General features: G+C 44.7%; 1 protein-coding gene across 3 annotated transcripts in view; it reads right to left on the reverse strand.

Annotated features, from left to right (window-relative positions):
* The window catches only part of SMAD5 (SMAD family member 5), a 68,509-nt gene that overhangs the window by 18,766 nt on the left and 26,613 nt on the right, over positions 1 to 23,130 (reverse strand). For 2 of the 3 annotated variants that reach the window (XM_069199221.1, XM_069199223.1), the window contains exons 5-6: positions 9,948 to 10,169; positions 3,844 to 4,100 (exon numbers count right to left, since the gene is read on the reverse strand). In XM_069199221.1, the coding sequence (XP_069055322.1) occupies positions 3,844 to 4,100; positions 9,948 to 10,169 (479 nt within the window). The remainder of the gene's footprint in view (positions 1 to 3,843; positions 4,101 to 9,947; positions 10,170 to 23,130) is intronic. The other variant, XM_069199224.1, reaches the window with a different exon arrangement.

Consider the following 23,130-nt stretch of genomic DNA (forward strand, 5'->3'; position numbering starts at 1 on the left):
GAAGAAAAAGATGTGAGAGAAAGAAGCATGAAAGAACCAGGGCATGCATGTACTGACAGATTTCCCACAGACACAGAATGGGAAAACCACATTGACATTTCGGGTCCCGAGAAGTAACTTGTGGCTTCCACATACAGACGGGAAAAATAGGGATTTACAGTAAAACATGAATTGACAGAAAAAAAAAAAAAAAAAAACAGAGAAAGGAAGGAAGGAAGATCTTAAAAAATAAAAAAGTGAAAGGAGGAATACCAAGTCAAAGGAAAGAGCAAATTAAAACAAGCATTTGCAATGCAACGGGTCCCGCGTTTGCTCATGTTAGAGCTGACAGCGCTGTAAACTCCTAACTCGACTTTTCACCTATCGGCAAAAGTGCATTTATGTACGTAACCCGAAAAATCGCGCTAGTAAAATAGAGAAAAAGTAGTCCACGAGCCGGACAGAAAACAGCGAGCCTCACATGTTTTCTGTACTTGGCCGATGCGCTCGAGGAGGGCTAGCCACCGGAAAAGGCATGACGTGTGCATGCCTTCGACTAATGAAAGCAAGCGGATTTTAATAGGCAAGCTCACAAACCAATGAAAAACACTGACATGATGTCGACAGGGCTCTGAGCCCTTTTCTAATAACTAAAGCGTCTTGCTGCGATACGCATGCGCGAGCGCATGCAACGCAGGCTCGACCCTAAAAAGGCAAAGAAAGAATGAAGGGAAGAGAAAAAAATTGTAAAAGAATGAATACCTGATGTAGAAAAAAAAAGAGAGGAACAGAAAGAAACAACCAAGTTTTTGTGACTTTGAAAGAGGAGGTAGCAAGAGGAAGAGGGAAATTTAAAAAAAAGGGAGAGGAGTAGAAATAATCAGTTGAAAGAGTGAAACTGTTAATGTGTGTATTTTAAGAGGTGGAAAGAGAAATGTGTGGGATAGAGTAAACAGAGTAAAGGAAAGAACAGAGTGAGATGGGTGAAACAGACCCTCCCAAATAAAAATGGCAGCTAAGAATACATTCCACATCCTCAAACAGAAGTCAGAGTGTGGAACAGCAGGAAGCACTGCAGAAGGTGCATTAGCAGAGGTGTATGTGAACCACAATAAAACAATATTGGGGTGCTTCAGATCAGAACTGGGGATATAGAAAGAGTTGTGTCCCAGCCCAGTGCTGGAATAAGAGAAAGGCAGCGGGTGAAGAATGAGAAACAGTGTGCCATGTAATTCCTGGTATTGGAATAATGGGGTGCTGCAGGTTAGAGTTGAGGTACACTGACAGAGTTGTATGTGGGATGCAGTACTGGAATAATAAGGGACACACAAAGTCAGAAGTAAGGTATGTTAATGGAGCTATGTGTGGAACATAGCATTGGCGTGCCAGTGTTGCCTAGTGTTAGCCTCGAGGTGCCCGGGTGAAGCTGTGAGTAAGGCCCTGAAGGGCGTGTGTGTTTGACCCTTAGTACTGAAAAGGAATGTGCACTGAAAGTTAGAATTGATGGATTCTGCCAGAGCTGTGGTAGTTCCCATCAACAATGGTGTTGGATTTTAGACTTGAGGTGCACTGGCTGATCTGTGTTTTGTTCTTTTGGGTCCAGTGTTGGCTTGGCAGTGGGACTGAATATTAAAATTGGGATGCTGTAATGGAACTGTATGTGAGCATGGTCCCAGTATAGGGAAGGAAGTGACCTCGCCGGGGTAGAACTGAGGTGCATTAATGGAGCTGCGCCAGAGTTCCTAGTACTGGAATAGCAGAGTGTACCGACTGTAAGAACGGAGGTGCTCTGGCAGATGGCGTGTGTGGGGTTCTGACACTGGTACAGCTGAGGGGCTTGGAGTGTGTAAACTGAGGTGCAATGATGGAGCTGCGCCCGAGCTCCCAGTACTGGAAAAGCACACTGTAAGAACGGAGGCTATAAGCAACTGATCCTCCACCGTTGCTCTCAGCACACAGGCAGGCACCCTTGGTAAAGAAAATAAAAGCCAAGGAAGAGAGGGAGCCAGGAAGCTGAGAGAGGGTGCAGCGAGCCCACTAAGACCAAATGTGACCAAGATAACAGCCTGATTTATAGTCTTGTTTACAGCTAAGCTCAGAGGAAGAATGCTCTGCAAATAAAAAGGAAAGCTCCCTGGACCGGAGAAGGAAACAAAGTAAAAAGAAGTGTTCCCTTCCGACCACATAAACAGAACAAAGCGTAATTATACAGTAGTTGGTCCCTGTTCCCACACAAAAGAAGGAGGGACAAGGAGGCACGACTGACCACTAGCAAACAAGGATTTTTAAACGACACTGAAATTAACAAATGAAATAGCTGGAAGCCCACAGAAGAAGTATGCTTAAAAGAATACAAGAGGTCATACGTTCACAAGTGACCTAAAAATAACCATATATAAATCCACATTCACCTTCTTGTCAAAACAGCCAAAGCCTTAGTCAGCACACTTCATGAGTAACAATGACAACTATAACAGCCACCTGGTTGGTTTGCCCCGGGTTTTTTTTTTTTTCCACTAGATAAATGTCATAAATGTTGCTATATGAACACTCTTCAATATAATAGACACAAAATCATCACCCTCTATCGTCTTCAGGTTGGATAGTTATCCTGCTCTTCAAAGCCTTTCACAGTACTGCCTCAATTTACCCAATACAAAGATTTACCTGTTGCTCACTATAACCTTCTCACCCCAAACTGTAATTTATCACATAGAATTTCAACATGCTGACCCTTAAAAGGACCCTTACACTGGAATGTACTCCCTGCTGAGCTATGAACCACCAAGAACCTTCACCAACCATCTTCTTTTAAGATTGCCTTCGTGAACCTTGCTATAACTAGGATCAATACGCCTGTGACTCGGACTCATGTCTCGGACTGCAACAACTAAACTCCACTTGGAAGTCCCCTGTACCACAAATCCACACTTTACGAATGTATAAAATGTAGTTATTGTTCCCCTATTTGTGCAGCTTCACATACATTAACGGATTATACATACCTTTAAATGCATCCATCTAAAAATAATACTGTTCACGTGAACAGTGTGGGCTGCTTCATTCCTTGAACAAATGGTTCATCAAAACAATATATGTACAACACATTTTCAGAAAGTAACTGACAGTTAAGTCAAAAGCGTGTATGGCTAGAATGTACACATACAGGCTCAGTATTACTTTTATGCCTTGCGTGCATGCTAGATATTTAGAAAGACACAGAGTCCAAAAAGCAGTATTTCAAAATGTTTATGTTCATGAAATCTACTAGACAGTAGCCACTCCTTTGTCCTACTTTTAATAGAGACTGACACTAATGTGTTGATTCAGCATTGAGGGATACATTTCTATCCCTGCTCAAAGAGGAGTTTGTGGAGGCACTGGAAATCAGAATTTAGTTGTAATAAACAAACTACAGTAGTTTTAATCTGACAGATTTTGCTGGGTAAAACGTGTCAAAATAGATCAATAGTAAATATCGGTTAAAAAGGCAACATCTGTAAATTACGGTGCAATAAATACTCAATCCACATGGTGGAATCACTTGGATATGAAAAATGCAAATTAAGAGATTTTTACCACATATTTAGGATTATACAATATTTTGAAGCAAACATGTAGAAGGCAAACTAAACTTCTAATCCTCCAATATGACCGCTTCAGTGAAGTCAATCAACGAGAAAGGCCAGGAACATTGTCTCACTCAAAGTAAATAGCATTTTCAGTTAATGATAAGACAAAAATTATTTTAGAGACTGCGCACACATTTTAGCACTTGTTCTAAGAAGTAAAAAAAAAAAAAAAGTAAACAAAAAAGAACAACAAAAAAAAAAAAAAAAAAAAAAGGAAGAATAATGTATTTACCTTTACAAAGCTCATTCTAATTGTGCACATTTTGGTGAGTTCATAGACTGCTTCAAATCCATGATTGACAGACTGAGCTAAAAGCTGAGCAAACTCTTGGTTGTTGAAAATCTTTAGACTGCACCCGCTTGGAATCTTGCACACAGTTGTAGGATGAAAGCCATGATGAAAGTTACAGTTCCTGCTTTGAACAAATATGCTACTGTCACTAAGGCATTCAGCGTATACCTCTCCTCCAACATAATAAAGGTGGACACCTTCAAGACAAAAAACTGAGTTAAAGCATTTAACAACACGCTACAACATAACTATAAGCATAATAATTCTCTATCAGTGGACACAAAAACACCATGTGTTTGCTGTACACCTGGCTGAATACTGGATAGCTGTTTCATCAAATTAAAAAAAATAAAGCAATAAAAAAAGCAGTATTATTTCATCAGCACAGCTTAAATAATTATTTATTTTCTTCTTTCAGAAAACCAAAATTTCCGATGCACCAGCTTTAAGCACTCTCCTTTGAAAATATTCAGTTGAAGTCAAATATCTACCTCTTGGTCAACCTTTGGCGGAATACAAACAAGGCAGATTTAAATGCTCTTCCAATCTGTATGTATAAATAACTAAGGTGTTTCTCTGTTGCAGATATCTCTACAATTCTTCAAAATTCAGCATTCAAACAGCTTCAGAGAGGAGAGTTTGGAACGCACATAAAACAGTAGCAGATAAATGCACTTAGGAGCAAAACTGTGTGGCGATACCAGGTGAAAAGAATGGTAGAAACTTTTAGAAGAACAGTGGTACAATACTGTTAGAAACTGGGGCTCTAGTTGGTAGAGGTATGCACCTTGTCAAAGCAGGAACCACAATCTTAGACAGGGTAAGCCAGTTACACACCATAAATTTACCTGTGCACACACTCTGGTGGCTTGGCTCAAAGCAGGCAGGCTCAACTTAGGAGTTAATGTGTAAAGTATTTGTGCAACACTTCAAAAAGTAAAACAGTGAGAACACCAAACAAGAAGATACAACACCTGGTTAGAAAAATAGAGCATTGATTTAATGAACATAAATGACAAAAATCCAATAACTAGAAGATGAAATATGAAGTTTTCAAGAATACCTGCAAATATAGTGCTTAAAAGCATATAGCACCACCCGGAGATATCTGGTCGCGCTAGACATGGTGAAACCTAAAAAGTCAAGCCGACCGCAGTGGAGTGTGGGTATGAAAAAAGGACAAACCTTGTCCCACTGAAATCAATACCTTAGTTTGGTTTTGCGTTGACATTGAGAAGCGATGCAAGGAGCAGAATTGTCAAAGCATCGCCGCCGATCTTGATGGTGTAGGCGATGCATCGGTTCCAAGTCATCGGATATGCGTCAATGTCAAACCCCTTAGATGTAGGTGATGCGTCATCGAGCGGCACATATGGCAAAGTCTTTTACGGTGGCGTTGAAAGTGATGCATCGGTTCCGATGGGCACAACTGCAATGCATGGATTCTGGTAGGAAACCACTAACAAACCCACGTCCAAGGGCCCAGGACTGGATTGGCACCCCTTGACAGGGCAGGACTCACCGATGATAGAGTTGAAAAGCTGCAGCGAGGTTGTTGGAAGTCTTTGTTGTCACTGCGACCTCAGAGAGGAGGCAAGCCAGCAAGCCCTTGGAGTCACTTTGGTTCTGAGGAAGTAGAGATGCAGGTCCAGTTCTTCTCACTCCAAGGCAAGGAGGGCAGCAGAGCAGGCAGAGCAAAGCAGGAGTCCAGCAAATTCTAGCAGAGTGACAGCCCCTTCAGCAGCCCAGCAGTCCTTCTTCTTGGCAGAGTGTCCTTGGGTCCAGAAGTGTACTGATTTGGTGGGGTCAGAAGTCCAGTTCTTATACCCAGTGGTGCCTTCGAGGTGGGGGAGACTTCAAAGACATCCTTTGAAATGAACAGGGTCCCTACCCTTCCTGCCCTGCCTCCAGACACACTAAAGGGGGTTATGCAACCCTTTTTCTGGGCTCAGGACACAGCCCATTCAGGAGTGCCAGCTCCTTCCTCCCATCCCACCCAGGCTGTTCCATCAACATGCAAATGGCCACTCAGACACACACCAGCTACCTTTGTGTGGGGCTGTCTGGAGGGATTGCATAACAGCCTACCTGTCACCCACCTAGACGTGTATTCAGATACAGGGAGAAGGCATTAGATGATTTGAAGTAAGAAAATGGCAACTTTCTAAAAGGTGGCATTTGTAGAATTACAATTCTGATTTCATCATAAGTTGTGATTGTAATTTGTGATTCCAGAGACACCACACTTGGGGGTTCCACTTATAAAATGTAATAAGGCAATTTCATTTTTAACTCATGGAAGAGATAGGCCTTGCAGTAGTGAAAAACGAATTGAAGAGTTTTCCATCACTTTACCATGTAAAGCTTAAAAGTACATGTCCAACTTTTTAAATACACTGCACCTTACCCTTGGGGTCTGTCCAGGGCCTACCTTAGGGGTGGCTTAGAAGTATTAAAAAGGAAGGTTTGGGCCTGGCAAGGGGGTTAGTTGAAAACTTCACACACAGGTGCTGCAGTGGCAGGCCTGAGACATGTCTGAAGGCCTCTTCCTGTGGTGGGTGGCAAAATCAGTGTTGCAAGCACACTAGTAGCATTTAATTTGCAGGCTCTGGGCATAGGTAGTGCTCTTTACTAGGGACTTATAGGTAAAATAATATGTCAGCTGTGGGTAAGTTAATGTTATCATGTTTTAGGGATAAAGCACATACACTTCAGCACTGGTCAGCAGTGGTAAAGTGTCCAGAGTCCTGATGCAAACAAAAATTAGGTGAGAATGTCAGAGGGCAAAAAGTTAGGGGAACCACACCAAGGATGCCAGGTCTAGCAAATACCAATAATATCAAGCTACATACCTTTTGGTGAGGACACTTTACAATTATGTTTGCGGTAACATGAGGCCAGTACTGCCCAAGGTTCAGTATACTGTTGATGACAGTTTAATCGTAATTCAAATAAAGTAGAATTGGGAAATGTGGGAAAATAGAGGGGGTAGAAGGGCAACTAAATTAAGTGTGACTACTTTCAACGTTCAGAATGTCTTTAGTACAGTTTTGAAGGTGGAAAGCGAAAATGGAGATAATATATGGATAAAATTGGTTCTAGTAATAGGGGACGAGTAGATGAAAGAAGCAGAGGGGCAGCGTAAAGCAGGGAGGTTTAGAACACAATCATTTAAAGTTGGCCTATCAAAGGTTACTCTGCTAAGCATACTCTGTTAATATACCAGTTACGCAGGTAAGGGATAGAATGATAAGGGCAAAATGAATTCGTACATCACTTTTTTTTTTTCTTTGCTGACAACCATTTACGTGCTGATAGCAGCAGGTACGGGTCTGACTGTAGATACTGTCTCGATGGAATACTTATACAGCGAAGCAACACCACCTTACGACCTACTCTCACTGTGTAGGGGAATGAATAAAACAACACTGATTTTCAAAACCGTTTCAGAATTCCTCTTGGGAAGGGCAACAGTTGTTCAGTTAAGATTATAAGAGCATTCCTGCTCACAGAGAGTGACATTGTGCTGCAAAGCTTGACTGTGCATGTAGTGCAGCAGACAATACACTTGCCTAACTTCATATAGCACTGCCAGGGAAGTAATTAGTAGTTAAATATATTTGCAGTAATTACCTTTATTCTGAGGATGTAGTGATGCCTTTCTGTTGCCATAATCAGGCAGACATCTGTGCCAACATTGGTAGTAGGGGTATATAACAGGGCCTACAAACTGAGCCTACAACTCTGTTCCCCAGTGCTTACATTGTCACCCTAACTTCATTCCTTGTTTAATCAGTTTGACAGTTCCTTCCACAACCCTAGAATCCAAGGCAAAGGCCAATTATTCAGCTGTTGCAGAAGCGAAATGAGTACAAGAGGGAGGTTCCCTTTTAAATATGGTAAATTATTAATTTGTGTAACCAGTTACTACAACGAGGGACAGTTTGCCATGCACCTTAACCAATCAAAGCACTCTTTGCCAGACTACGCATTACTGACGTTTCTTCAAAATTTCTGTGTACCAAAACAATTGATTACCCTGTTGTGATAAAGTCACTATTGTGCAATAATACAATATGCACTGGCACAGTCAGTGGGTCTGGCATGAATTATGAACAGAGCACACCCTGAACAACTCATTTTACAAAGAGTTGGAAAATACTTAAGAGAGCACACAGAGAGTGTGTGACTTTTGCAGTCAATTTATTTTTTCCTAGCTTTCTATAAGCTAAATAAATATCTCACTGCTGGGTTACCTTTGGGGTGATGGTGCTAGTCATTACTGCAGGCTAGAGTGCACCTACTGTTTAATCCAGAAGACTCAGGTGAATATTCCATAATCTTTACATTTATTTCCAGTAATGGTTACTTAAAAAGTACCTATCTTTATTCACAGCTCTTTACCTTGTGCTCCAAGTTCAAAAAATAAAATGGCAGTTGCTTCTTTCTTTGAAAAGACCGCACTATGCCCGAGATAGACAAATTGTTAGCTAATACACTTTTGCCCAAAACTTTGAGGAAAAAAACGCACTCAGATTCTTTCACAACGGAGGAGTACTGTCTGCTGAAACTAGATTACCTCGTGAGAAAGGCAACATCCTTGAAAAGTGTTGACAAAGGTGAAGTATCACAAGCAATTACTAAAGAACCCCATTTTAAATAAATACCAATGCTACTCAATGTTAGGATAACAGAGGTCTCCTTTTTTTAAAGTAACACATTTATAACAGAATGTTTGCTAAGTAATGGGAATTGAGGATATTTGTAAAAAGAAATGCACACATGAATGATTACTGTATATTCTGAAAAGGTTTCAAATGATCTTGTGCATATTTTCCTGTACTAGTTGTTATGTACAAATAAATAAAAAGTGAAAGAGAACATAATAATGTATGATGAAAGAAATGGCAATATTATGAAAAATAAAGTTGACTGTGCTTTTACAGCAGACCCTACGATGGCTGCCCTGAAATCTTGTGAGATTATGGATCTTGTTGCTTTTCTCACAAGACTTCAGAGTAACCATTTTTGATTCAGTTCATTTTAACAACAGTCTGGAACTTGAAGCAATGTAAGAGAAGTGATGCTATAATCCACTGGGGTGTTTTTAACTGCATTGGAGTAAATAAATATCAGGGAAGAGAAAGAATAGTTGTCTCTTAATTTTTATCCATAAAGATTTAGCATAGTTATGGGTTTAATAAAAATACCATTACTAATATTTTTACTTCACTTACTCACAAAATGATTAATGTGTTTCCAGAGTTGTGAAAGTAGTACTTAATATAGTCTGCATATCGACATTGATACATTAACAGTTACCTATGCAGACTGTGTTACTTTTAATAGGGGAGTGTTGCTTCTAAGATGGTTTCTGCATTCACTGCTTTTGAAGAAGACCGGATGAGACAGAATGATACCCCAAACAGCCAAGAGCCTGTGATGAGAGATGTTTACTTGTTAAAGCCAAAGTATATATATTTTTTAGAAGATAACTGATACAATTTCTCATAGACCGCTGTGCTGCCAAGCCACACTGAAAAAGCAGAACATATTACAAAGAGAAATCACATTGTAAGCTTTTTTTCAGTAAAACAGAGAAAATTAAAATCTTGAAGGAAAAAAAACACTTGTCAACAATATTTGGAGTGGTGGACGACATCAGGCTCCTGCCAACACCTGTACACATGGATAATCAGTTGTCTGAGCCAATTAGAAAAAGATTAGAAAAAAAACTTTCAGTACAATACGACATCAATTAGTCTGTTCCTGTAAAACCAAGCAATCATTACAAATAAAATATTGTAAGTTAAAGTCATTCTAATTCAATAGGATCCGTAAGACTGTCCAATTAAAAAAAAGAAAAAAAAAAAAGAATATTTTTCTAAAGTCGAATCTGACTTAATTTTATGCATACATAATACATTTGAGTAATAAGTACTAAACGATGTGTTATGGAGTAATTGTATAAACAGCAACAAAAAAACAACAAAAAAAAAACGTTAAAAAAAATAAAATAAAAATCAAATGAAGAAGAAAATTACCTTTTCCAATGTGACGTCTGGTGTTCTCAATGGTGGAGTTCCGATTAACATTTGACAGCAAACCCAAGCAAAACCTGTTGTTATTATTTGTTGGATCTGTAAAGCCATCTACTAGAACACTGGTTGAAGAGGCGTAAAATGCCACCCCGACACGATTATTTAATTCATAGTACATAATTGAACACCAGTGCTTTGGTTCTTCGTAAGAAACCGGTTGCACATCTAAAAGCAAATAACATTCCTAATGTTAGAAGATGTTACCAGAATCCTGAGTCTATGTTATGTCCTCCCAAATGAAGGTTCACTTTTAAAATTTTGAATATTTAAAATAACACCATCAATATTGAGAAATATTAGCACATTCATTTTGGCTTAGTGTGGGGTATGTTGATTAACCTTTTTTAATATTTTGCCATTTTAAAAGGAGCAAACAGTTTTTAAAGAACTGTTAATATTAAAACTACAAGGGGCACCATAATTACTAAAGCTCACAGGATGGCACCTTTCAAAATGAAACCCACCCATATCAAACACAACCCAGTAAAAATTCGCCTTTTTCTATCTAGCTGGATTTAAAGTTTTGTTTTTTTACAAAATGAAACTCTTATCACACCCAAAGAGCAATATTTTACTGAATTACGTTATAGTCGTGTTTCGGATAAAATAGTACTAAAACAGCCTCCTTAAAGGGACAAAACCAGCAACCTTAACTCTTCTGAATATGTTAGCACTCATTAAAGCCATTTATTACAGGGTTTTTAATTCTTAACCAACAACATGGGCGACAGTTTACAACAAATACTTGGTCACATGGAGAGGACAACTTCAAGAAGAAGCGATACATTTTGATGTCTTTTTCCCAGTGCTAAACAAGGAAAGGTGGGTGGTAACAGTATTTTTCAACACTGAAATGTTATCATTGGCTTTTTTTTTTAAATCTCTTTATTTGCATTTTAGGAAAGAAATAATATGTATATATAACTGTCATAATAACCATGGGGAAAGGGAGTGAAAGGGGTACAGTATCCAGGAAGGAATGGTGCAGAAATCCTAGGGGAATAGGCAGAAAAGGGGAGGGAAGACGGGGTAGGTCAAGGTAAAGAAGTGCAAACGTTTGACACACACCTGTCAGTCAATCTTTTACAATTTTAAAACCGGACAGAAATAAAGAAAATGGAGTATGCCAATAGGGGCAGCTAGGGACTGGAGATAGGAGTATAGGCTGCTGGCCCAATAGTCTTATATGACGTGTGAAGTCGCAGGCACCAGTGTATACTGAACAAAGGGGTATGTAGTGGTGAAGTCCCGCTCAAATTGCCTTGGCAGGAGAAGATTTGTTGTTGGAGTTGGTTACCAACAGGGCTGGGGAGGAGGGGTTCCTGCTGCTTAAGAAATGAGAGGAATGGGTCCTATATATCCTTTGGGCGGGAATTGGGGGGCATTATTTCCCAGTAATGTGACAGCTATTCTTGACTGTAGGTTACGTCCTGTAGCCATGCCCGGAGAGTCGCAGCAAGACAGCAGTTACAGTGCACAGCCACTCTGCACATGGCCAGAAGGAGCAGCATGGCAGTTAGGTGGCGGTTGCCAGGTGGTGTGTCCTTTACATAGCCCAACAGACCCACCGGGGGGGGGGGCCGTAGGGTAGAAGACACAGTGGTTGAGTAAATAGTAGGGAATACACCCTCCTAGAAGTACTCCACCCTCAAGCAATGCCGCACGAGATGGATAAACGAGGCCTTGGATGAACCGTATCGGGATCAGCGGGGGGCAGCAACAAGCCCCATCCTAAAGAGCTGCATGGGGGGGTGTGATGAAGCCAATGAAGAAATATGAATTATATTAGGCGCAATCTGTAGTTAGGGTAGAATGCATGTAATTGTTTGCAGTAGTGTAACCATTGTTTTTCGGTGATGGGAGGGTCCGTTAGGCTTCCACGCTGTGTGTGACTCAGGTGGGACAAGGGGACGCTGATGACTGCAGGATAGTGTTGAGGCGTGTTACAAGTTTGTGCTGTGAGGGGTAGGTGAGCATGTGTTCCAATGCAGGTAGTCTCGCAGGTGGGGCTGGGTATGTGCCGTGTAAGGCTCGGCAAGTAGCTCGAAGTTGGTATTAGAGTAACATATTATAGCATGGTGTGGGTCGTGATGCCGGGTCAGGTGGTTCTCAGTGTTAGACCTGGAAGCTTTTTGGCGAGTCTCACCTGTCTTTTTGCCTTCTGACCTTTTTTTTTATGGTTTACTGAACTCTGTTTTTGCTGGTTTATTGACTCTGTGCACTTTACCACTGTCAATCAGTGCTAAAGTGCAAGTGCTCCCTATGTAAATTGTACTGTTGATTGGGTTATCCATGACTGGCATATTTGATTTACTGTTAAGCCCCTACTACAGTGCACTACAGGTGCCCAGGGCCTGTGAATCAAATGCTACTAGTGGGCCTGCGGCAATGATTGTGCCACCAACATAAGTAGCCCTGTAAACATGGCTCAGACCTGCCACTGCAGTGTCTGCGAGTGCAATTTTAAACTGCCAGTTAGTCCTGGCAAGTAAATCGTCCCTTTTTATACATGTAAAGAACCCCTAAGGTAGGCCCTAGGTAGCCCAATGGGCAGGGTGCATTGTATTTAAAAGATAGGATCTGTACTGGTGTGTTTTACATGTCCTAACAGTAAAATACTGCCAAATTCGGGTTTCACCGTTGCAAGGCCTATCTCTCTCATAGGTGAACATGGAGGCTGCCTTTAAATAACTTTAAAGCACAGATTCCCTTTGAGAGTAGATAGAAATATGGAGTTTAGGGTCTCTGAACTCACAATTTAAAAATACATCTTATAGTGAAGTTGGTTTTTGGATTGCAAGTTTGAAGATGCCACTTTTAGAAAGTAGCCATTTTCTTGCTTAAACCATTCTGTGACTCTACCTGTTTGTGGATTCCCTGTCTGGGTAAGTTTCACAGTTGGGCTGTTTACACTTCTCATCTAGACAGTGACACAAAGAGAGCTGTATATCCTGATGAGCCACCAGAGTTAGAGTGGAGGTAGGAGTGGTAATTTACACCTGACAGGACTGTGCCTGCCCTCACACAATGCAGTCTCCAACTCTGGTGTGTGTCTGGGGCCTGGCCTGGACAAGGAAGGATCTTGGAAACACTAGAGAATTTGCTTTGAAGTTTGCCAACTTCAAAGGCAGAAAAAGGTATAAGTATTGGACCCAAAACCATGGACCTTTAGAATCTTTCTGCAATCAAGAGGAACCTCTGCTCAGGAGAACAGCTGAAAAGCTGGAGGAGGAATACTGTCCCTTTGCTATGTTGCTTTGCTGGACTGGCCTGCAGTTGCTGTTTCTGCCTGAAAAGAGTGCAAAGGGTGAACTTTGCTGTGTGTCCTGCTTGAGAAAGTTCACCAAGGGCTTGGAGTGTTCCTGTTGGAAGTCTCAGGGACACCAAAGACCTCAAATTCCTTGACCTGCAGCACTGGGAACTGTGTATTTTGTGGTGTTGATGAGGAGAAACCACTGCAATGCCAACAACACCGCTGCCCTGCACCACGACCTGCTGACGGCTCACGGAGCCACACTGCCCCACTTCACACCGCGACCCTGGTCCCCACCGACGAAGTCATCAGACGACTTCACAGAGCTGCTGCTCGCACCGCAACCTGTTGGCCCCACACTCTGCCATGGCCTTGCTCACACCGCAGCTTGGGCATCCCAGACATCACAGCTCCTGCTGACACCAGCGCCGCTGCCTGCACCGTGGGCCTGTGGACACCGCCTGTAAGGAGCACAAAGCAACGTCCCGCACCAAAGCCCCGGTCCACCGACGCCAGCACTATTGATTCCAGTGGCATCACCAGGCATCCCTGCCTGCACCACAGCCTGTGGACAATGCTCGTGAGGAACATGAAGCACCGTCCTGTACCCCCAGCTTGGGCCTACCGACGACAGCGGTTCAGCATCTTGACCTGGTGACACAGCACATGGCAGAGCCACTTGACTGCACCGTGACCTGTGGGCACTGCATGTCGCATCAACCCACTTCACACTGGAGCCCCGACGCTATCCACACAATCGCTTCTGACTTCATCAGCCTGGAGTTTGATCCGCAACACGTGTGACTTTAAGGGCCCGACGACTCCCGCACCGACTCCGGGACCAACAGCGCAACGCCAGTGAGGCCGCTGTCCAGAGCTCACCGAGGATCATGACGCCCTACAATTCCAAAGGTACCGTTTGCAGGTCCTCCCGACATCGTAGCTGACCCTTGACACCACAGCCGGCCTGAACTGTTGGTTTTGTTAATCACGGCGCCGTGATAGACTCAGGTGGAGCCATCGACTTCAAGGAACTGTATTTTTTGAGTAAATCTTTCAACATTCATATCTTTATTACTGTATGTTGGATTTTTATTGTATTTGGCCTTGTTTTATACAGATAAATATTGGCTATTTTTCTAAAACTGGTGTGGTGTCCTTTTGCAGTGTTCTCATTTATTATGGTGTGTTATGTGCAAATGCTTTAAACATTGCTTCTGAAAAAAGCGTGAGTGATCATGCCAAGCTACCAAGGGGTAATCAGAGCGGGTATCTTCATTATCCTGACTAGAGGGAGGGTTCCTACTTGAACAGGGTGCAAACCGACTGCCAACTAGAGACCCCATTTCTAACCCTCAAGGTATAAGTCACAATATGTTATGATGTTACAGTTGCGGGCCCTCGTCCTAGCTCCCTTGTCTTGCAGTGGTGCTATGAGCAGGTTATTGCCAAGTGGAATGGAAAGGGCTTAGAGACATGGTAATTTAGCTCTCTTTCTCAGTCCCACCCACATCCAGCGTACCATGTCCACCGTGTCTATACCCACCCTCAAGAGTTTATATGGTGCGTAGAGTGCCATGGATAAGGGGCCACAGAGCTGTCAGAGCAGTCTCTATGGCAACATGGGGCTGAAGAGGTGTTGGATAAACGAAGACATGTAAGTATTGGGTTTGAGCACAAATAGAATATAGCTTCACTTCGGGAAAGGGAGTGCCCCAATCCCCGTTGGGTAAGCGGGAGTGTGAGATCCCACAAAATCAGTGGCTGCTTGCCAGCCCACACTTAGGTTACCATGGCAGTTCTCAAGCACTTGAAGATATGGGCCGTTAGTGGAATAGGAACTTTGAGGAACAGGTAGAGAAATTTAGACAGTACCACCATCTTTGCAACTGCTATTTGTCTGGCGATTAACAGTGGCAATTTGGTCCACACAAGTAGCCTGATCTACAGCCAGGTAATGGCTCTACCATAGTTAGCTCGCCATAGTTCATTGAGATCGCTACTTAAACAAATGCCTAGGTAGCGCACTACTTCCATCACCCAGGTCAGTGGGCAGTCCGTGTCAAAAGGGGGCGTGCTATCGGAAGAGGAAACAGAACACATTTGGACCAGTTTATCTTTACGCCTGCTAGTTTGCCAAAGGGCAGCACTTCATGAGTGCTGGGGCCTAGGTTCTCCTGCGGATCAGAAATATACAGAGCAACGCTGTCTGCATACATCAAGCCTACCAGTCCCATAGTAGAGAAACCAATGGTGTGGTGCGTGTAATTTTGCCTGAGTCTTGACGCTAATGGCTCCATGGCCACTGCAAAAAAGTCTGCGATACTGGGCAGCCATGGCGTGTGCCACGCGAAATCCAAAAAGGTTCTGACAGTAATCCATTGAATCTCATTCATGCAGTGGGAAGGGTGTAAAGGAGTTGTATTTGGCGGATGAAGCGTGGCAAGAGAGCAGCAGAAACAAGAAAACAAGGGTCAAGGTGATGCATGGTCGCAAAAATAGTTTGGAGGTTATGGAATGTGGAAAGCCCAGGGATAAAGCCAGATCGATCTGGCCGAATTATTTTTGGCAGTAGTGGAAGGAAATGGTTTGCAAGAATTTTAGAGAAAATGCTATTGGCCAAGTTTAAAAGTTAGAAGGGCCTGTAGGAGCTGCACCTTGAGGTGGGTTTGTCTGGCTTGAGTAGGGTAGCAATGACCATTTTCTGGACTGATGGGGGCAACAAGCCAGTTTCAAGGAACTCCTCATACATTGCCAAGAGATTTTGCACCAACATGGGGGCAAATTCCTAATAAAAGGCGGTAGTGAGGCCTTTTTTCCCCCAGGAGCCTTGTCCCTGGGCTAGCTATGGATTACTTGGACTATTTCCTCTGTGGTTATGGGTGAGACTAAATAGATGCAGCAAGCACAGTCCTGCAACACCAGTTGGATTGTGTCTAGGTACACGGTGAGATCAAGCACATTGAGGGCTGTATATAACATGGAGTAAAAGAAACCATCACGGTTAGTAGCCCTGAGGGCGCGGACATGCAATTGAAGTCATCGTCTAGTAATTACGTGACGTGGTGGAGCAGGTTCACGAGGGTCTTGCTGGGGCATCTCCTCCCCATTAGGTTGGGCCTGTACATCCCAGTGCAGATACATTTCCCCAGCAGCTTCCTCTGAGAATTCAGATTTGTGGCAAATGCTGGCTAGTGAGGTTGTGTCATTGAGCAAAAGCGCTGTTTGAAGTTCACGAATACCGCGCTCTAGGCCCGAGCCTCCCAGGGATGGCATTGTGTTTCCCAGTTTGCATTGCAACGCAAGAGCCCTGGATGACCGCTTTAAAGGCCTTCCACAGCATAGATACCAATCGTACAGAGCCCCCACTGAGCGCAAGGTAATCCATTATCTACTCACAGATATCATTACGGAACACAGCATCTCGAAGCACACCTGGTGGGAACCGTCAGGTGAAGGCCCGAGGGGCAGCTTGAGGAATCTGCAGTTTGATTTTTACTGGGGCATGATCTGATAGGGTGCATGTTGGAGGCTGGCCTGGTTTGTAGTGGTACAAAAGGGTACTTACACTCTGCACCAGGTCCAGTTATCTCTTATTAGTGTTGAAGAGGTGTCTAGCAGCTTAGGCTGATAGAAAAGGTAGCTTAGCAGAGCAGCTTAGGCTGAACTAGGAGACGTGTGAAGCTCCTACTATATCACTGGTGTCATATGCACAATATCATAAGAAAACACAATACACAGATATACTAAAAATAAAGGTACTTTATTTTTAGGACAATATGCCAAAATTATCTCAGTGAGTACCCTCAGTATGAGGATAGCAAATATACACAAGATATATGTACACAATACCAAAAATATGCAGTAATAGCAATAGAAAGCAATGCAAGCAATGTACAGTCACAATAGATTGCAATGAGAGCACATAGGTATAGGGGCAACACAAACCATATACTCCAAAAGTGGAATGCGAATCACGAATGGACCCCAAACCTATGTGAGCTTGTAGAGGGTCGCTGGGACTGTAAGAAAATAGTGAGGGTTAGAAAAATAGCCCACCCCAAGACCCTGAAAAGTGGGTGCAAAGTGCACCTAAGTTCCCCAGAGAGCACAGAAGTCGTGATAGGGAAATTCTGCAAGGAAGACCAACACCAGCAATGCAACAACTATGGATTTCCAGACGAGAGAACCTGTGGAACAAGGGGACCAAGTCCAAGAGTCACACTCAAGTCGTGAGTGGGCAGATGCCCAAGAAATGCCAGCTGAGGGTGCAAAGAAGCTGCCACCGGATGGTAGAACTTGTGGATTCTGCAAGAACGAAGAGGACTAGGAACTTCCCCTTTGGAGGATGGATGTCCCACGTCGTGAAGAAGCTTGCAGAGGTGTTTCCGTGCAGAAAGACCGCAAACAAGCCTTGCTAGCTGCAAGGGTCGCGGTTAGGGTTTTTGGATGCTTCTGTGGCCCAGGAGGGACCAGGATGTCGCCAATTGCGTGAGGAGACAGAGGGGGCGCCCAGCAAGACAAGGAGCCCACTCAGAAGCAAGCAGCACCCGCAGAAGTGCTGGAACAGGCACTACGAAGAAGAGTGAACCGGAGCTCACTCGAAGTCACAAAGCAAGGTCCCACAACGCCGGAGGACAACTCAGGAGGTCGAGCACTGCAGGTTAGAGTGTCGGGGACCCAGGCTTGGCTGTGCACAAAGGAAATCCTGGAAGAGTGCACAGGAGCCGGAGCAGCTGCAAATCACGCGGTACCCAGCAATGCAGTCTGGCGTGGGGATGCAAGGACTTACCTCCACCAAACTTGGACTGAAGAGTCACTGGACTGTGGGAGTCACTTGGACAGAGTTGCTGAGTTCCAGGGACCACGCTCGTCGTGCTGAGAGGGGACCCAGAGGACCGGTGATGCAGTCTTTTGGTGCCTGCGGTTGCAGGGGGAAGATTCCGTCGACCCACGGGAGATTTCTTCGGAGCTTCTAGTGCAGAGAGGAGGCAGACTACCCCCACAGCATGCGCCACCAGGAAAGCAGTCGAGAAGGCGGCTGGATCAGCGATACAAGGTTGCAGTAGTCGTCTTCGCTACTTTGTTGCGGTTTTGTAGGCATCCAGAGCAGTCAGCGGTCGATTCCTTGGCAGAAGGTGAAGAGAGAGATGTAGAGGAACTCTGATGAGCTCTTGCATTCGTTAGCTACAGAATTCCCCAAAGCAGTGACCCTAAATAGCCAGAAAAGGAGGTTTGGCTACTTAGGAAGGAGGATAGGCTTGCAACACAGGTAAGAGCCTATCAGAAGGAGTCTCTGACATCACCTGCTGGCCCTGGCCACTCAGAGCAGTCCAGCGTGCCAGCAGCACCTCGGTTTCCAAGATGGCAGAGGTCTGGAGCACACTGGAGGAGCTCTGGGCACCTCCCAGGGGAGGTGCAGGTCAGGGGAGTGGTCACTCCCCTTTCCTTTGTCCAGTTTCGCTCCAGAGCAGGGCTGGGGGATCCCTGAACCGGTTTAGACTGGCTTATGCAGAGATGGGCACCATCTGTGCCCATCAAAGCATTTCCAGAGGCTGGGGGAGGCTACTCCTCCCCAGCCCTGACACCTTTTTCCAAAGGGAGAGGGTGTAACACCCTCTCTCTGAGGAAGTCCTTTGTTCTGCCTTCCAGGGCCAAGCCTGGCTGGACCCCAGGAGGGCAGAAACCTGTCTGAGGGGTTGGCAGCAGCAGCTGCTGCAGTGAAACTCCGGGAAAGGTAGTTTGGCAGTACCCAGGTCTGTGCTAGAGACTCGGGGGATCATGGAATTGTCTCCCCAATGCCAGAATGATCTTAGACATGTTACATGGCCATGTTCGGAGTTACCATTGTGACGCTATACATATGTCGTGACATATGTATAGTGCACGCGTGTAATGGTGTCCCCGCACTCACAAAGTCCGGGGAATTTGCCCTGAACAATGTGGGGGCACCTGGGCTAGTGCCAGGGTGCCCACACACTAAGTAACTTAGCACCCAACCTTTACCAGGTAAAGGTTAGACATATAGGTGACTTATAAGTTACTTAAGTGCAGTGGTAAATTGCTGTGAAATAACGTGGACGTTATTTCACTCAGGCTGCAATGGCAGGCCTGTGCAAGAATTGTCAGACCTCCCTATGGGTGGCAAAAGAAATGCTGCAGCCCATAGGGATCTCCTGGAACCCCAATACCCTGGGTACCTCAGTACCATATACTAGGGAATTATAAGGGTGTTCCAGTATGCCAATGTAAATTGGTGAAATTGGTCACTAGCCTGTTAGTGACAATTTGGAAAGAAATGAGAGAGCATAACCACTGAGGTTCTGGTTAGCAGAGCCTCAGTGAGACAGTTAGTCATCACACAGGGAACACATACAGGGCACACTTAAGAGCACTGGGGCCCTGGCTGGCAGGGTCCCAGTGACACATACAACTAAAACAACATATATACAGTGAAAATATGGGGGTAACATGCCAGGCAAGATGGTACTTTCCTACAGTGCAGGGCAAATGCCATACATTCACAGTCCATGTCTGGACATCCCTAGAGATCAGCCAGTAGTCAATTTTTGACCACACATTATGCTGTGCTGTAAGGTAGAGGTGGGGGAGGTGTGTGTGTGTGTGTGTGTCTCCAGATGTCCTGCAGATAGTTGTCATAAACGGAGTAAGGGTTGACAATGTCTTTGGATGCTGGCGTCTGGAGACTCCAGATCGATCCATTTTGTCGTTCCAGTGGTACACTTAAAGTGGCCACCCCACATTATGGCTTTAGGCCACAAGACAGCGATCCACCACCAGACCTTGGTGAAGAAGTCAAGTTGTCTGTATTCGGTCCGTATAATGCTGCCAAGATCCCAGGATGTCTATGTAGTGTTCCGGCAACGATCAAACAGTGACCCTCCCTATCTGTAAAAGTGCACTTGTTGCCACAGGAGCACCTTGCGCCGTAGTATGGTGACACCTCTGGCATAATTAGAATACAGTGAAGTGTTGGTCACACCACACCAATGGGCGCACAGCCCTGGAGCAGTTGAGTGCAGAAAGTGTAGTTCTTGCAGGCAACAGATGTCAAGTTTATGCGTAGAGAGGTGTGTGTGAACCAGGCAACTTTCCTATAATCACTGAGACCTCAAATAATTCAGGTGAGATGTGATTGAGGTCGTCACCAGGGATTGATGAGGATTGTGGGTGCCAAAAATGTACAATGTAGTGAGTAGCACACAAGCATGCTGAAGTAGGGCAATATACAGTGACAGGAACATAGAGGGAAGAGGAAACATCAGCAACAACCAAACATGAGAAACAATTCCATTCCACCCCCCACCCACTCCAACCCGGGAACATGGTTACGAATCACACACCTTGCCCACACCCAACAAACCAAAGATCAGTACAAAGATGCAACTAGGAACCATCCCTGGAGACAAAGTAGACCCGGACAAACAACCCAGCCAGGTAGGCTGGGAAGCCAAACTGGGACACCCCAGATAGGGGGCTCACACTAAGCTCGAATTTCTAAAGTGTGCAGGGGAGCTATAATAAACACAGCTGGTACTCTACTGAGAATCGTCTATTCTGCACAGGGTGGAGGGGAGAATTGCGTAGTGACATGGCACAAGGAGCCCCCAAATCATCTGGCATTAGTCATTGTCACTGAGGGGGTGTTCATCAGGGGCGTCTGGCGAGGCCACACGCAACCACCCGCTTCCGGTGACATGTTTTAGCGACTTTGAGGGCAGACTTTGCATCTGTGAAGAAATTAGATCTGCCTCCATAGGTTACATGCAGTTTGGCCAGATATAGTACTGCGTAGGGAATATCTGCTTGCTGTAAACAGTGTTTTGGTAGGTAAGAAATCTCGACGGGCGGCCTGGACCGCCACAGTAAAATCCAGGTAGAAGGAAAGGTCATTGCCTTGGTGCTGTGTCTTCTGGTGTTCACACACAAGTTGCAGGACGGTGTACTGATCCATGCAAGTAAGCAATCATGCTCGATGATGAACACTGGGGACATGGCCTCCCCGAAGAGTTCACGTTGCAAGATTTCCACATAGTCTTCCTTCTTTGTTATGGCAGTGGACTTGGGCACTCCCACAATTTTGAGGTTGTTTCGCCTGGATCGCGCTTTGAGGTATTTTTTTTCAGCTTTGATAAGGTTCAGGACTTTATCCATTCGCAGAAGGTGCTCTCTGGATTTCATCTGGGCATTATTTGCATCTGAGACACGGTTCTCCAGTATGTTGAGCCTATTATTGCGTTTGTCTACATGCTGCTTGACTTCATCCAGGCAGTTCGTATGGATATCTAATTGTGCATCTATTGTTTTCAGGCAAGTTTTCACATCAATGAATAGCTCTTTGACCGAGCCTTGACTGAGGGGGAAGCAGATATGCTGTGATGCCTGTGAAGTAGAGGTGGTATGTAGGATGGTTGCAATTCCTGGCAGCAGCTCGTTCAACCTAGTGGAGGGTAATATGGAGAGCAGTACTTACGGGGCACAAAGTGGTTTTGAAATTTGTCCCAGGTTTTCACAGCAGGCCCCACAATCAGAGAATTATAATGTCCAAGGGCCCATCCACTGGGCTGCTTAATGACTAGTGTTTGGACAGCAGACAGGAGGGGCCTTCGACGATGAGGGAGAACACCCCTAATGCACTCAATGAAGTTCCAGATCTCTCCTCATTCCCCAGTGCTCGTGATGCGGCCCCCAGTTGCAAAAACATGGGCCAAGGGCTGGGCCCCAGACATAGTGTGGGGGGTGGGAGGGTTACCTCCAGGCGGCCCGCTCCCTGACTGCACCACAGCAGAGATGCCCACAGGGCCACAAGTTGTCAGGCCTTTATGCAGGATTTCCCGTCTGGCCAATCCCTACAGACTCCACAAACAAGCCATCCCCGGCGGCCGAAAAGTCAGGGCACCATTGGGCCACCAGCTGGGATCCAGCCAGTCACTTCACAAAACCAGGGGAAACAGTGGAATCAGGAGTCCCAGTAGCGTGCCCACAAGCACCTGCCAGAGGCCCATAACCACGACAGCTGATCCGCCTGCCAATCGTGATGCACCTGTCATGGGTGAAAAACATATGTCAGGGGGCCAGGCGGTGATCTAAGGGGTCCGCTGCAAGTCTCCGCTTCCTAGCTTCAAATGCCCTTCCGGTTGACACTCCAGCTGGGTGCACTATTTTCACTGCCCACATGCAGCACAGGCAGAGCACTCCAGCAATAGGCTACGGCCCAAGCTCGGATGCGGCAAAGGTTTAGGATGGTCAAATTCTCAAAGAAATCCCCGCAGCTGCTGTCATATAGTGTATAAGAGTCGCTGTGGCGGTCGGATTGCCATATTCCTTAGCCACGAGACAGATATGTGCAGGTTTTTTTTTATTCGTCTGGCAGATTCCCTCTACAGAGCGGCCATCTTGCGGTCCGGCTAGGCTCCGCCCACTGACTTTTTAATTGCAGGTATTAACAGCAAATTGTCATTGGTACGGAAAAGAAAGGACGGTTCTGTGGTCGTGATCCTATTAAGGTTGACTTTTACACCCACAAGTCTGATGATGCTAAGAGCATCCATAGCTGGAAAAAACATGATAATTGCATCTCAGCAGAGGCATGACAGATATAGTTGTCATGGGTTTTTTTCTCATCTAAGGGGCATCCCTTTTACATGGCCTTCATACTCTCACATTCCAGCTGTATTTGTTTGGTATTCTCCTTTAACTAGAGGCTATCCTGTACCACTCTCATCACAAAGCGTTTTTACGGATCAGCAGCCAAACTGTACCTGGCTAGAAAACATCTTTATTTACTTACCAACAAACTGAAAATCTATGCAATTCATTCTGTTATGCTTGCAAGGCTGATAAAACTCAGGG

The sequence above is a fragment of the Pleurodeles waltl genome, chromosome 7 (assembly GCF_031143425.1).
Source record: "Pleurodeles waltl isolate 20211129_DDA chromosome 7, aPleWal1.hap1.20221129, whole genome shotgun sequence".
NCBI classification, from domain to species: Eukaryota; Metazoa; Chordata; class Amphibia; order Caudata; family Salamandridae; genus Pleurodeles; species Pleurodeles waltl.